The sequence below is a fragment of the Nycticebus coucang genome, chromosome 14 (genome assembly GCF_027406575.1).
Source record: "Nycticebus coucang isolate mNycCou1 chromosome 14, mNycCou1.pri, whole genome shotgun sequence".
Lineage (NCBI taxonomy): Eukaryota > Metazoa > Chordata > Mammalia > Primates > Lorisidae > Nycticebus > Nycticebus coucang.
The window spans coordinates 13146091-13161710 of NC_069793.1; the positions used below are offsets into that span (position 1 = coordinate 13146091).

General features: G+C 46.4%; 1 protein-coding gene across 7 annotated transcripts in view; it reads right to left on the reverse strand.

Annotated features, from left to right (window-relative positions):
- STX3 (syntaxin 3) overlaps positions 1-15620 on the reverse strand; it is a 45686-nt gene that overhangs the window by 2101 nt on the left and 27965 nt on the right. Inside the window, exons 3-11 of one of the 7 annotated variants that reach the window (XM_053561063.1) lie at positions 14558-14657; positions 12993-13067; positions 11728-11795; positions 10134-10242; positions 9240-9313; positions 8922-9056; positions 7109-7219; positions 5400-5513; positions 3234-3373 (exon numbers count right to left, since the gene is read on the reverse strand). In XM_053561063.1, the coding sequence (XP_053417038.1) occupies positions 5430-5513; positions 7109-7219; positions 8922-9056; positions 9240-9313; positions 10134-10242; positions 11728-11795; positions 12993-13067; positions 14558-14657 (756 nt within the window). In that variant the 3' untranslated portion in view covers positions 3234-3373; positions 5400-5429. Of the gene's footprint in view, positions 1-1431; positions 3466-5399; positions 5514-6875; positions 6987-7108; positions 7220-8921; positions 9057-9239; positions 9314-10133; positions 10243-11727; positions 11796-12992; positions 13068-14557; positions 14658-15620 lie in introns of those variants that run through there. The other 6 variants (XM_053561067.1, XM_053561064.1, XM_053561065.1 and 3 more) reach the window with 6 other exon arrangements.

A 15620-nucleotide genomic window follows, 5' to 3' on the forward strand; every position in this document is an offset into this window, starting at 1 on the left:
GAAGGGAAGACTAATTATCTCACGTTTGTTGTGTGGCCCTCTTCCAAAAGTGCATCTAATGCAAGAACTAATTCTTGCCCCTTTTGCCTTTCCCAGATACCAAGTCTCAAACTGTTTACCAGAAATCAACATCCTGTACAAAGCATTCTGCCACCAGACCAGGTTATAGGACAGAATTGCCACCTCCCCAACTCCGGCCCCTGACAATCTGCTACCAACACATTCTTCATTCATCTTTCTTTTTCTGAAACACCCTTTTCCTTAAGTTTCTCTAACCTTTATTCTAGCCTAAAACCACCCAGATTAGGGCACTTAGTGACAAACAATGAATGCCCCAGAACACAGGGTTTCCAGTAAGAGAAAGTAGGCCCAACCCTCCCCACAGATGGCTCACCACTTTTTTTTTTTTTTAAGAGACAGAGTCTCACTTCATTGCCCTTGGTAGGAGGTGCTGTGGTGTCACAGTTCACAGCAACCTCTAAGTCCTGGGCTTACTCGATTCTCTTGCCTCACCTCCCGAGTAGCTGGGACTACAGGGGCCCGCCACAACGCCCAGCTATTTTTTTTCATTGTTGTTGCAGTTTGGCTGGGGCGGGGCTTGAACCTGCCACCCTTGGTATATGGGGCCGGCGCCCTACCCCCTGTGCTACAGGCGCCGCCCCATGGCTCACCTTTTTCAGGCAAATATGCCCCCAATGGTAGAAGCTAAGATGATCGCAAGGATAATACAGCAGATCATGATCATGATCTTCTTCTGCTCATGCAGATAAGGAAAGAAAGAACATGTGAGAAATGTGACTGAGCAGGCTCCGTGGGAAGGGAGACAGAACGTGTGGGCATGGAAGGAAATACAAAGGCCTCGGGGATCAGGAGGACAAGGGAGATGGATCTGGCTTCAGGAACCCAGAATGTTCACAGAGTTGTTACTTCCAGATGACAGATTTAAAAGTTAGGACAGGACTCAGAATACTGAGCATGGGGTTCCGCCGTCTAGATAATGGCACAGCAGACCTTCCTCGTTCCTCCTTGAGCCAGACCCTGTCAATGAGTGAACCAGATTCTCATGGTTAATCTGAACCCAAATGCAGTTACATTGAATTCTTTGGCAGTTAAGCCATTTTCAAAAATTTGAGCTTTTGAACCACCTTTCTGGTTTACAAAGATTTTTTTTTTATTTTTATTTATTTTCTCACTTTATGGCCCTCAGTAGAGTGCCGTGGCCTCACACAGCTCACAGCAACCTCCAACTACTCCTGGGCTTAAGCGATTCTCCTGCCTCAGCCTCCCGAGCAGCTGGGACTACGGCGCCTGCCATAACGCCCGGCTATTTTTTGGTTGCAGTTTGGCCGGGGCCGGGTTTGAACCTGCCACCCTCGGTATATGGGACCGGCGCCCTACCGACTGAGCCACAGGTGCCGCCCTGGTTTACAAAGATTTTTAACCTTACTCTACTAAAACCTGAACAAAAGTCACCACATGGTGGCACCAAGTTACTAAGTGTTTTGCTTGGAGGTAGAGCCAGAGCAGTTTCACGATCAATATAAAGTCATTTATTTTTAAATTAGCAATAAAATTATCAAGATTACATTTTTTAAAAAGTACAAACAACAACAAAACTTTCACATTCTGTATTCCAAGCTATAAGCTTCAGGCCTCAATGTCAGAGGACAGCAAAGGCCTGTGCTTAGTTTGTCTCCCCAGCTGGGAAGCCAGTCCACCGACAGACATCATAGCCAAGGACAAGTGGACGTTCCTGGGCTCTGAGTGCCGGATGAGGACTGTGAGTGAGTAGCCTTTGCAAAGGAAGCTAAGGAAGCCCAGGACGTTCCTGGGCTCTGAGTGCCTGGGCTAGGGTGCTCAAGCTATCCAAGAAAGCATTAGAGTTGAAGCTGAACTATACCCAGTACCTAAATTCGGGGAGACTGGCAGAGACCAGCAGGGAATCTCAGGGCCCTTCCACTGGGTTAGCAGGCACAGCAGCTTCAATATTTCCTGGCCATTGCTTCCTCCATGATAAGAATCGAGGGAGACAAAGACCCTGCCAAGCTCATTAACCCAGAAACAGGAGAGATCTCTTGTCCCGGGTGTTCCGAACTGACTCAGTCCTGAAGACAGGACATCCCATCAGTCATGTGAATAATACCAACTTGGTGTGGCATGTGGCCAGAACAAGTCTAGTGTGGGCAACGGTCAGGAGAGGTGTCAAAACATTATACTGTCTGTCTGCCAAGCATAATAACTTAATGAGGATCAATTTAGTCCTCCAAAGATCTCATTTGATTCTCCCAGTACTCATCCAGAAAACAAGTTTCTTGATAATATGGGGAGATTACATTTCTGTAATAATTTATTTGCAGGTAGGTGAGTGTCCCTTACCTAATTTTTAGCCTAGCTCAAAGTAATTTTTTTTTTTTGAGGTCATAATGTCTTCTGCTTTTATTTTCTACTTCCTGAGAGACACATGCATTTATGTACATATATCTCACAGTTATAAAAATACATCTGGAATACATGAATGACTGAATACCAACACCAGTCTCATGAAATATTTCCAGAGCCTGAGACTCTGGCATATTGTCCCTGACCCAATTTAAAAATCCCCATTTTTGGCCTCAAGGCATTGGCTTCACAAAGTATCATTCATTAGCAATGAACAGCTAGTTTCCAAGACTCAGGCATGGAAACAGTCCATACCCTCAACCTTTGCAAATGGTAGCCCTTAGATGGCTGTATCATCATGGTCCCTCCTTGAGTAAACATGAGCGAGAACACAACATAGAAAATAATCAAAGTTGGCCCCCAAGCTAAACATACTAAGACTTAATTTGAGGTTGAATTTCAAATAAGTCAGATTCTCAGACCAAAATGACATCTGTCAACCCCTCAAGTTTTTAAGACATGGGAACAACAAGCTGAGGATTGGCATCCTGCCAGGTAGAAGACGCAGATCCAAGCTTTATCCCTCTGCTTTGTTAAAGATGTTCCCCCTACACACAAAATACACTGCACAAAATACACTGCAAATTTCTGGGAGAAAAAACTCCATGAGGTAGAAAACATAGCCCCTTGAGAGGGTCTCAGATGGGCTTTCCAAGGTGCGAGGCATAATTTGAGGGAGGAAAGAGAAGCTGGGGTGGTTCACAAGGTCCAGGAGGGAAGGAACTTCAGAGCTGGTGAGGCAGAAGGTTCTGAGGAGAACTCAGGGTGGTACTGGGTGGGTTAGACTCCTCCAGGGCTAGATTCCTGTGTCAGGTCCAAGGATGGTTACAAGGAAACAAAGGAACAGGTCCAACTTGCTCTCAGGAAGGCCATTCATACTCCGTTCCCATCTGAAGGTAAGGGTGGCCACACCAGGCTGGAGTGAAATCGGGTTCTAGGAGAGGCAGGGAAGGAGCCGCTGATCAGTGAAGGGCAACAGGAGGATCAACCACAAACCCACAAGGTGGAGAGAAAGATCAGAAATAGCTGCAAAAGGGAGAACAGCGCAAAAGTCAACACTAAACCTGAAATGCCCAAGATAAGACCTGGAATTAAAAATCCCACTGGACAAAGAACAAATACCCCTACTGTAAGAGGGAAAAAAATAGAAAAGTCTCTGGGCTTCTTATAAGGCTTCACACAGGCTGTCCACACCCATGGAAGGACTTGGTGGTGGGAGACACATCACTGAAAACCCCTGTTCTCTGCAGGGCCCCCAGCAGGGCCTCTCTGCAACACAAGCTTGTATATGGGCACTATGACTTTGCAAAATGTCTTTCGTCCAAGGATATGGAAAGAGAATAACTATTATGCCTCTTTTTAAATTTTAATATCATTTTCAATGAGGTACTTAAGAGAACAAAATTCAAACTTCACAAAAGAAAAAGAAGAAAAAAGCAAGGACTAGACACCAAATGCTCCCCCCAAAAGGGGGGGGGACCAACTGCCTGCCTGTGAGAGGCTGATCATATCCTTGTTGCTTATCTCTCAAGATGAGCTGAATGTTCAGTGCTAAAATAATCTGACTTTCAGACCCTGTAGTCAAAGGAAAGGAGGAGGAACAAAGAGATACATGGAAGCAAAAATAAAATGAAGACTCAGCTCTGGGAAGCAACATGATAGTTTGTATTAAGTCTTACAAACGTCCACACCTATTACCTAAGCAATCTAACTTCCATGAATTTATAATGCAATAAATAGAAAATAAAAATGAGAAAAATTAGATAACATTAGTTACAGAGATATAGCAAAATAATAACATAAACCCCCTACATTGAGGAAATGTTGAATAGTTGAGAGTATATACATAATCTTGTGTTGAAAATTAGACCTACAAAGAGATTTCAGTGATGTGGAATGATGCTTATGACTTAGTAACGGTGTACAAAATATATGGAAAACTATGAGGATGAAAGGTTATCAGTAATATAAAAAATGAATTGAATTTGTTTTTAAATTTTGTAAATTTTTTAATAATATATGCTATATTTTATTTTAAAAGATTGTTATTGTTATTAAATTTAAGCCTTTTTAATACTGTGAAGGCAAAAAGTAGAAACCTAATAAACACATGTATATGGAAAAAAAAATGTTTTAAAAATCACGAAAGTCTTAATATTCCCAGTAACTAGATCATTCCTGAAATGCTAACTGCTGTTAGACCTGATTCAGTGTTCAGCTCTATCCTTTTTAACAAATATTAAAGAAATTAATTCCCTAAATTTTAAACATCACTGTCCTCTAAGCTTCTCCAGACGTTGTACACCATGATAAATGGCTATTTGTTTTACAAAGAGAAACTAAGATGTAGTAAAGAATTCGCCTATGTCTATTATTAGCTATGAGAACTCGGGTCTGTTACTTTACTTCTCTTCAAGACTGAGTTTGTCTGTAAAATGTTCATGATACTTGTATAATACCTATCTCCTAATGTTGTTGTGAGGATTCAATGATGTAAGGTGTTGAGTACACTGTCTGGCACAACTCACACTCAAAAATGTTAGGTACTACATCAATCAAGATCCAACCAGTCAGCCACAAACAAAACCCTAGGGAGCCAAATCCCAATTCAGAGCTTCATTTACATTTCGAAGGACACCCAAAGCCCAACATCCAGAAGACAGAGAGCACACCTAACTTAGAAGCATGCTTCCTGGGAAAGGGGGGCAGGTGCGCCTGCAAGGGATGAGAAACACCAGACAGAGCAGGGCCCAGATCTACAGAAACGCACAGTGGACCCGGCCACAGGCTGCAGCCGGAACCCAAGAGAGAATCCACAGGCTACTGAAAGTTTTAGAAAGCTCAGTGTGTCCAAGGACAATCATAAGGAGAAAGATGTGGAATTTGAAACCCCAAGCTAACTTCCTCTCAGGGAGCCAATCCAGAGTCCCCGAGAGAAAGCTGCTTGTTCGTTTACTTACATGTCAGTGCAGCAGCCTCGCAGGCCACTCTTATTTCAGTGCCGTGGTAAGTCCAATAATCAACGCTAAAATGCCCAGCAACACACCTACTACCACAATGATAATTATCAATTTCTGGAGAGAGGAATAAGACAAACAAAAACAGATCATTATTATGAACAACCAAAACAAATAACAACTCAGTCAAAACTCAACCCCTCTCACCTCTATGAGCAAACATCTAATAGATCCAAATAAGAAACCTAGGCCACGGGCGGGACCTGTGGCTCAAGGGGTAGGGTGCCCGTCCCATATGCCGGAGGTGGCGGGTTCAAACCCAGCCCCGGCCAAAAACCAAAAAAAAAAAAAAAAAAAAAGAAACCTACGCCACTACATAAAGACCTTCCTTTAGGATCGTTTACATTTCTTAAATTGCTCTGTGGCTAGTAATGCCAGTAGATGGAAATACAGAGCTTCTGCCTACTGTCTGCTGTCAGCTCACAGTGCAATTTGGCTACTGCAAATACAGTAATAAGAGCAGATACACAGTAAGAGCCACTATCACAGGGTTGCTAAGCACCAACTGGCCAAAATATAAAGGGACTGATTTTTCCTTTTTTAAGAAGGAGGGTAAAGACATTTTTTATATAGTCCTAATTTCTAACTCTGTCCATCCGTCCCCTAAAGTACATTCCTACCTGTCAGACCCATTATACACAGACTGGGTGTCAGAAACTATGATCCAGATTCATAATGTAAAATAACTTCCCCCTAAATCCTTGCAGCAGCAATAGGTAAAGCTGGAAGAAAAAGAATGAAGAAAAAAAGTATCAGAGTCCAAGAGGAACAGTCAAAGAAGAAAAGTCTGAACAGCAGAAGCCACCGGAGGAAGATACGAGCCAGTGCGCACAGAAGCTTGCAAGTCCCCAAGTGGCAGGGACACCAGCAGGGTGGACAAACACAGTGGTGTGGCGCAAAGAGCAGGATCAGACCTGGATTTGGTACGTACGAGGTGGCCTGATGCGATTACTAAACCCCTGACCCTCAAGTGTTTCAGGTAGGAAGCAGAAGTAACAGGTGCCCCGTAAGATATGAGAGAACATTTTAACAGCAGTTAGCTCCGCACGAGGTACAAGGCAGAGAAAGAGTAGAGTGCAGAGCTGGGGCTCCTGGAGTGGAAGACAGCAAAGGTTTCTGAAGAACAGAAGACACCTGACCGGTCTATGAGCTACGTCCAGGAGAAGATTCACTACAGCACCCAGGTTGTACACCTGCTCTGCAGAACTGCCTTTTGTGTGTGGGTCCTGGCAGAAAAGCATGAGAGCCAGATCCATGCAGGGCACAACTGGGAAGGAAGGATGGGCATCTGGTCTCTAGGAAAGGCTGAATTATGGATTCGGCAGGGGACAGAGAGGGAAGGCATGGGCTCAAGGACACATGTGGGGATGGCCAGGGACAGGAGACTCTAACAAGATCAGCCGAGACTGAGGCGCTCACCCTGCGGGCTTCACTCTGATACTTGACAGCCTTTTTGGTGTCTGCCACAGCCCTCTCCACAAAGCCCACTGACTGGTCCATGTTGTTCTCTATACGGTCAATCATGGCTCCCTTTCCCCAGATGCAAGAGGCAGCAGCAGCGGAAACACAGGGAGAGGAGAAGAGAGAAAGAGCAAGAAACAGCAAACGAAATGCACTCTGTTCTCCGGAAGTGGCAAACAGGAGAGCCTCACCTTCCGGGCCTGGCTCTGGTATTTCACAGCTTTTTTAGTTTCATCTCGCGCCTTCTCCACATGGTCCACTGTGTGCATGACATTCAGCTCTATGTTATCTAACATCTCACCCTGCAAAGAACAGACACCGGTCACGCCTAATTAACCCACCTCAGAATGGCCCTACCTATGTGCTTTCTTATAATCTCCAATACCAAGAGCAGCATCCAGAAATCTCACAGCACAGCCCTCCTGTAGGGCACATTTTCATATTTTGTACATTTTTTCCTCTGGCTCTCCAGTGCTAGTTGTGTGAGGCAGGCACTCTCTGTGACCAGCACTCTGCTAGGCATCTGGAACGTCCTTCTGGGAATGGCTGGTTGCCCTATGCTCCGTATAAATATACTCTGAAGTAACCCCTTCCCACAAGGGGAGGAACAAAATAAGAAGCCACTTTCTTAGGACATCATCAGGATGCTGGCCAACTCCTGGTCATTTTGACCAAACTGAGAATGTTCACTAACCACAGAATAGCACCTGGCACACACAGGTGCTCAATAGTTATCTGGGGAACGTTTGTTTTTTTCTAAGACACACTCCCAGGGCCTATATGTGACAGTGGGTTTACCCAAGCAATTTGTTTGTACCTTCCCCTCCAGGCAGTGGTCTCTTAACATGATTCCCCACCATTCCCCAGCTATTATTTTTGACAAGGAAATCTGGTCATTCTAATTCATTGTAGGCATCTTAGAATGGGATTCTCCTCCTCTACCCAGATCTTCCTCAACCCAACCCCATCACTTTATGCCAGTCTGTAATCAAAGCAAAGCACTTACCACCACTTGAATCTCAAACCAGTTCCTCGGCAAGGCAGTGGAGGGGGAAAAAGAAGAGCAGGGATGGAGGAACTTGAGAAATGGTCTCAGAGGCCAGCAAAGGTTAGGGGTAACCCTGAGCAGGGAAGTGATGTCAAAGGCAGTTATGCTGTGTCCAGGCTTCAGCCAGGTTCTACGGCCCACCATGGGAGCAGTTTTCACCTGAACTTCCAGGTGGCAGAGCAATGTCACAGGAAGGGAGCTATGGCTCATTTAACTGCATCGTAAGGACTGGGACACCCGAATGCAACGCTAACACCCTTGGCAGGCAATAGAGAACTCCACCGGGTAGGAAGCATGCCGTGGACAAAGTGAGCTGTCAGACCAGCACCAGGGGTTCTGTAAACAGTGTCTTATTCTTCTTTCATTAATAGTGTTGTCTGCTCTGTTCCTTAGCAGAAAGTGCCAAAATGTTTTTAAAAATACATACAGGAAAAAAAAAAAAAAATGGGAAAAAAAACTGTTAAAAACCTAACAGTTTTCACTGTTCACTGAATAAAATCATATGTTTTCAATGACATCAGTGCAAGAGTCTATATCAGGAGACTGTTTTAAGGCATCATTATTAAGAACCTGTATCTCTAATAAAGAAAAAAAGGACAGATCCTGAGGCTGGGGAACTATGTATTGGACAGAGCACATGGAACCCTTTAGAAACAACTGTGAGGCCAAGGAACGGGTGAGGATGGCAAGGCTGGACTGACCAGGTGAGGATGGCAAGGCTGGACTGACCAGGTGAGGATGGCAAGGCTGAACTGACCAGGTGAGGATGGCAAGGCTGGACTGACCATAAGAAGGCACCCCTCCCCGGGATCCTGGAATCCTGTTACTCCTAATGCAAATTCCCACTGGTTTTCCCACCCCCCTCACCTCACCCTGCTTTCTATAGTCCCAACCTCCCTCAGGAGAATCTGAGCTTTCCTCTCCTCCCTTCCATGCTGGGACCCCCTGCCAGTTACCTGATTCTCCACCAGCATGGCGATGTCCATGAACATGTCGTGAAGTTCCTTGATGCTGCTCTCCAGCCTCACGATGTCCTTGTGCCGTCCTTCGATCTCACTAAGGGCTTGCTTGGATATCTGGGAGTCAATGATCTACAACAGGCCACCCGAAGACCATCAGCCACCCCTGCAAGAAAGGCTGGCCTGCCGCAGCCCTGACACACTGCCCTGGGCAGCCCCTGGGCTCCTCCACCACGCTGCTCCTGCATCCCACCCTGTACCAGCTGTACCCTGCCACTCGTGAGAGGCCGTGCTGTCCAGCACCATAGCACTCACCCCTGAGGTGAAGATGGCAGGGTTGCCACTCTCCAGCATCTCCTCCAGCTCCTCATCTGTTGTCTTCTTGCCGGCTTTACAACAAAAGAAGCAGAGCATCAAATACAAGATCAAAGCGCAACACCACTCGAAAAGTTCCCTGGAAGCCAGGAACACGGTGAGTTCACTACAAACCCCTGGACTTTATGACACTCCCCCGATTGCCTCCTGACCTGTCTTCTTGTTTCTTCCTGAAGCACGTATCTGACTGTGTTACTTCCCAGCCCAGAATATCTCTAGGCCCATTCACTACACCATGGAGTCCAAGGCCCTCGGAACAACATGCCAGTTTGTGGGGGAACCCCTCCCTCACTCCTTCTTAACCTTATGCTACTCCAAATGTACCCTCTCCCAGGCCCTCGATGACCTGCCACTCCTGAACGCGCTCGCTCTTTCTAGATTACATCCTTGCTCACTCACACAGTTCCTCCCGCCAGAAGCGCATTCCACCCTGAAGGCCTGGCCTTCTACTTTAATAAATTCCTACAGGGTGTGGCTTTATCAATTTCAACATTCCTCGCAGCAACTAGCATTCCTTTTATTTCATAAATGTGCTTTGCTGTCAAACAGCGAAAAGATGCAGTGAGTCCCCAGGGGAGCAACTGGCTGTCAACTGCTTCCCCTCTAAGTACAAGGAAATGCTGGATCCCATAGAAAAAAATTACTTGGGCCTAACAAACACTATGTCACCCTTCAGCCTGAGACGTAGCACGCAGGATATGCCAGCACTGTAACTGCCCTAGTCTTAGGCACAAAATATGATGTGGAGGCCCCAAGTGGGCTTGCTGCCCATTCCCCCTGGGCTCACAACTTGGGATGGACAAGTGAGGGACTCGCCAAACCTCAAGCACATACTAATTTCGAGCTGCCGCTGGATGCGCCCTTTGCTGCGTTCACGGAAGTCCACCTGAGCTTCGTTGTATTTGGTCATCACCTCCACAAACTTCCGGGAGAGGACAGAGTGCTGTGGGGACGATGTAAAATGCAGTGAACTCCCAGGAGGTGAGGGAGGGGCGGCCTCTTCCCCACCCCCCACATAGCTGTCTCCTACAGCACTGGGCTGTCTGATCCCAGACCAGGGATCAGACCCAAATTTTTGGTTTCCTAGCTCTGCACCACTGAGAGAGTCCACTGCCCTCCCCAAACCATGGCTTCAGTGTCTGTTCACCTGCCCTGCTGACCTCACATGGTAATTGTGAGGCTAAAGGAGATTATCTCTGTGAATCTGAGTCCTGCACCCACGTGGCCTAGAAGCCTTTTCCTGGTACAACTCTGGGCTTGCTTTCTACAGCTGTCAGCCTCCCTTCCCATGTGTAACACTTGCCAAAGATACCTCAGTTCCCACCATACCTGCCCACCCCCATTCTTTCTGCTTATATGTAAATGCATTCTCTCAATAGCCCTGGGTGCCTAAGCTCAAACCTTCACAATAACTTTTCATATTCGCCCACTTCCCCACATCAAGCCCTATTAATTTCTCCCTTGCAAAATCACTAATATGCATACTTTTTCCATGCCCACTACCACCACACAAATTCAGACCAAAATCACTGCAAAAATGTAACCGCCAGCCTCCTGCCTCTTTCCCACTGTATCCAACTTTCAAGCACCTACCAAAATATCCTCTTAATACGCTGCAACCTGGAGCAAATGCCAATGGGCTATAGGATCAGCTCTAAATTCCCAAGACTGGTACTCAAAGACCACTAGAATGTGGCATAACATGGTTTACCAAAAATTTTGTGTCCACTATCCCACAGCAAACTTTTCTCTGCAGAAAGGCTGTTCTCCTCTTGTCTGCCCCTCATCCCACCCATGCCATCACCATCACTGCTGCTGCCCCCACACACACACGTCCCACTTCTATCCCAGTGCCTCTCAGAGAGGGGCAAACTGCTTCCTCAGCCTGCCTGTGTTTGATGTCCCCTGGCCTGGCCTCCTCTGGCTCTTCCCAGTTCTTCCTGACATCTTATAATGCTGACAGCACCATGCATTAGACCATATCTTCTTACACTGTCCTCTTCCTGGGTCTTAGGTAATCATTTCTCAAGGCACTTGAAGGTCAATTCTTTAAAGACAATGATCATATATTAGATGACCTCTGAAAATGCCTGGCTCCAAACTGGACAACCAACGACTAATAATCTATAAAAAGAAGACATGCATTTCCTCTCCTATAAAACAAGGAGGCATGCTCAACCTTATGTGCTCTGGGAAGCCTTGAGAAGTTCTTCAGGGACCTCCCTAACCGAAGGAGAGTGTGAAAGTGAGGCCCAAAACGCTGGACTCTGGCCCTTGCCCCTGCTTCAACCCGGACAGTTCCCCTTTACCAGTTTTTCAAAGTGAGTCCCAAATTAAGAATTGTGTGTTTTATAAGAAAGACTCCACAGCTAAGTGGGAAAAAAATTAAGATTAGACTAGATGATCGTTAGACCAGGAAAAACCCTACCTGGGACTTCCGAATCCGAAGGTCTGCAGATGACCGGATCTCATCTTCTTCGATATGCTTCTCCATGCCTGAAGAGGAGAAGGGGTCATGCTAGCAATACCCCTGCTGCTCCTTCCAAGAAACACACGGTTCAGTGCAAACCTGCTCAACGGGTCTCCCACACCCAGACCACGGAGATGTATCAGCAGGCAGGTACAATCTCAAAAGGTCAGCTCACGGGTGAGCCGCTGCACATGCCTTCCTCAGCCTTTATGATGACCAGGTCTTGGGACAACAGTGAACAGCAATGGTTCGTGGTCACCAAGACACATAAGCTCAAATGCTTGCCCTGGCACTTACTGGGTATGACTCTGGGAAAGGCACTTAACCTCTAGTAATGTTCCTGTTCTTTCATCTGCAAAACAGAATAAATAGCAGTACATTCCTCACAATACTAAGGTGCAGATTCAATGAGAAAGCACACAGGGGGTTCAGCACAATGGCAGGCACGCTACCCCGATCAGTACTGGAAGCCGCTGCTAAGGTGCCTTCCTTTACTCTGGTTAAAACAATTATTGCAATCTGTTTGGGGAGAATAAATGATAACCTGGGCTGAGCAATACTGCCTTCTCCTCTGACCAACAGCATGCATTCCCCAAATACACTGGACAAAAATGCGGCCAAAGCCTTGGAACTTAGTAAACCTGTTGGTCCCCTAGAAGAATCAAATCCATGACAGTATTTTCACCAAACTGTGCTCTCTAAAGTAGGGGGCTATGGGAGGGTGCCACACCGAGCCCAGAAATGTCTGTCAACTGAACGATAATATCTTGCATTTACATATCTCTAAAATTACTATTCGAATCCACATACTACTGGGGGAACAGAGCCAATTAAAGCTGACTAAGGGACTAGGTTAATGGAGCAAGACGCACGACTACTCAGTAGCTGAGAGCACATTCTAATTCTCAGCTCCTAACTTTGACTCTGGATTCTTTCAACTATAGTCAGAATGCAAGAAAAAATAAATTTTGGGAGCTACAGGTCAGTGGTTCTCAACCTTCCTAATGCCACAATCCTTCAATAGAGTTCCTGTGGGTTGCGACCCACTGGTTGAAAACTGCTGCTATAGGTCCTTGTCAGGACAGTGCCCAAACCATAGCAGGGATGGAACAAGTGGTGTCACTTCCATCAAGAGGTGTTGCAGTGCCAAAGAGTTGGAGCCTTGGGAACTGAGACAGCTGGTGGCAGCGACTGACTGGCTTGTGCCCTCGTCCCCTCCTTACTCTTCAGTTTGTTCCGGACGTTGTTGGCCCTTTTCTTGATCTCAGTCGTGAGCTGTTCTAGGTCATCCTTGGTTTCTGGGTAAACAGAGGCAGGCAGACTCAGTTAGAAAGGAGAGGACAAACTGCTTTGTGAGCTGCAACAATCCACAGGCGCCCACTGCCCAGAGCAGCATTGATCCTGGTGCACTCTGTCATTGGACCTGTCATTAAAATCACAGAGCACTATTTTTTTAAAAAGGCACTTTTCAGGCACCTCAGCCCAGACATACAGAGTAAAAATGCCCAGGATTGGATCCCCAGAATCATCTTTTTTTAACAATAAACAACCTGCATTGCCATGAGGACTTTGGTGAGAAGGCAGAAGAGGGTTCTGTGGGAATTCTGGGGCAAAAAGATTTCAACCAAGGCTGATCAGCTTAGAAGGAAGCAAGTACTTATGACATACCTACTACATTCCCTGTGTTGTATGGGAGCAAATCAAATGTGAGCTATGACTATTCACTCAAAAAATCATCCTTCAGCCCCTACTACAAGGCTGGAACTAAGCTAGAAACTAAAGAATCAGAGAAAAGATAGAAAAGATTCTACCTTCGAGGTTTCAGAATCTAGTAAGAAACAGTCCCAAGACAGCAGTCTTAATGTGCTGTGTGGGATAAAGTCTAGTTCTGGTGAAGGTGTACACAGGGTGGTTTTGAAGGGCCCCCCCTGCATAGCCTGGAGGGATCTGGAAAAGTTTCTAAAGACAGAGATAGTGGAAGAGAGTCTCAGAGAAATACTAAGAATTAACCAGGTAGAAATGGAGATTAAGAGCAAGAATCACAGGGAGAAGAAACATGTAAGGGAATGAAGAATCAAGAAGGGCTTGAGGGACAGCCAGCAATGGTCTGGCTACAGGGTGGGCTGCATGAGGGGCGCGGCGGGAGGGAGGAATGCGACCAGGACGATTCCCGTGTGCTCTGCTGACACGTCCCCACTTTAACCCTCAGATAACAGAGAGAAATGGAAAAAAGGAAAGAGTGGAATAGCAACATCAGGCTTGCTCCCTGTTCTTAAGGAACCAAAAATGTAGCCCTAAACCCTGCTCTAAACTGAAACAACGAAGGGGTAAAAGTATGCCTCTGTGGTGGTAACAAACAGTTCAGGGACGAGAAGGACTTCTGTGAACTTGAATTATTTCAGAACCTCTCATGAGGGAAAAAATGGACTTGATCTGGGAGGATTTGGAAAGGAGGCTGGGAAAAACATGTAGGGCTGGGGAAAGAATATAAAGACACAGAGATGAGACAGAGCATGGGAGTCACTACTGGCCAGGACAGCGACCAGCTGAGACGCAGAGGAAGGCCTGGCTAAGTAGTTCAAGTGGGACCATAAAAAGAAAAGCTGGCTATGGCCAGGCAGTGGGAACGCAGCTAAGGTTAAGGAGACAGGGAAATGTGTGATGTGCACATTAGGGTGATGTAATGTGTACACGCCCCTGCGGTTCACAGAGGCCAGGCAAACAGGGCTGGCTCAGCCCCAACGCAGAGTGTCACTGCAGAGTGACTCAGCTCCGAGCAAACACTCACTGGGCTCAGGAATTGGTGCAGAGAGAATGATACTGTAGAGTTTCTTGGCCTCCTCCACATGCTCTGAGATCTTGTCAATGTTGAGCCGAGTTTCCTCGATCTATAATCAGAAAGACAGTAACTTTCATCACCACAGAGGAAGAATGTATTTACAGCTGAGATAAGCACTTAAGCAGATCTCCTTGGTGAAAGACGTGCTCCTTCTGGGTTTGTGGTAGAAGAAAATGACCTAAACAAATGTCCTCACCTGCCCAGTAAGTGCCCTTTCCCTGATCTGAAGAGAACAGTCATTAAAAATCCACACTCGTCTCTCCCTGACAGGGATTCATGTGCTCACCTTCCAAGGGAGGGAAGGTTCAGGACAGAGTTGAGAAGAGGGAGGAAAGCTCGGGACAAGGACTCAGAGGGAAGGGCCGCAGAGCTCCTCAGGCAGCTCCTTTACCCCCCAAATAAGAAGAGAGTATGAGAGAGAGAGAAAGGAAAGAAGGAAAAAAGTGAAAGGAAGATAGCAAGCCTAGAGAGTAGAAAAACAAAGAGAAGAATGGAAGGAAGAGAAAGAAACAGAAGATGACAGAGGCGGGCGTGAGAGAGACAGACAGACACAAGGGAACGGCCATCTCGGGAAGCAGCCCAAGCTTCCCTTGGGCACATATTCTGGTAAAAGTCTTGTACCAGCTGATTCCCTCAAAAAATCAGGACCCAGGAGCTCAAATCATAGACCATTTCTGTACATTTCTAAGGTTCCTGATTCTGATTGCACAGAGTGGGTATCATGAAACCCTTCCAGCAGCACTTCATGCCCAGATAGAACACCACCTCCAGACACCGCGTGTAAGCCCCCAGTGCAGCCTCAGCTGCACCCTTCAAAGGCACCAGCTTATGTACAGGAGGAGACGTCAACACTTGCAATGTCTCTCCCCCTCCCTCCCAAAATGTGGGGCATGTCCACACTGCAACAATTAACAAACAGAAGTCAGGTAAAATGCCATACATCAGGAGGCTTACATCACAGACGCAGCAAAAATACAAAATACAATCGAATGCACATGCAGCCCCTGCATCC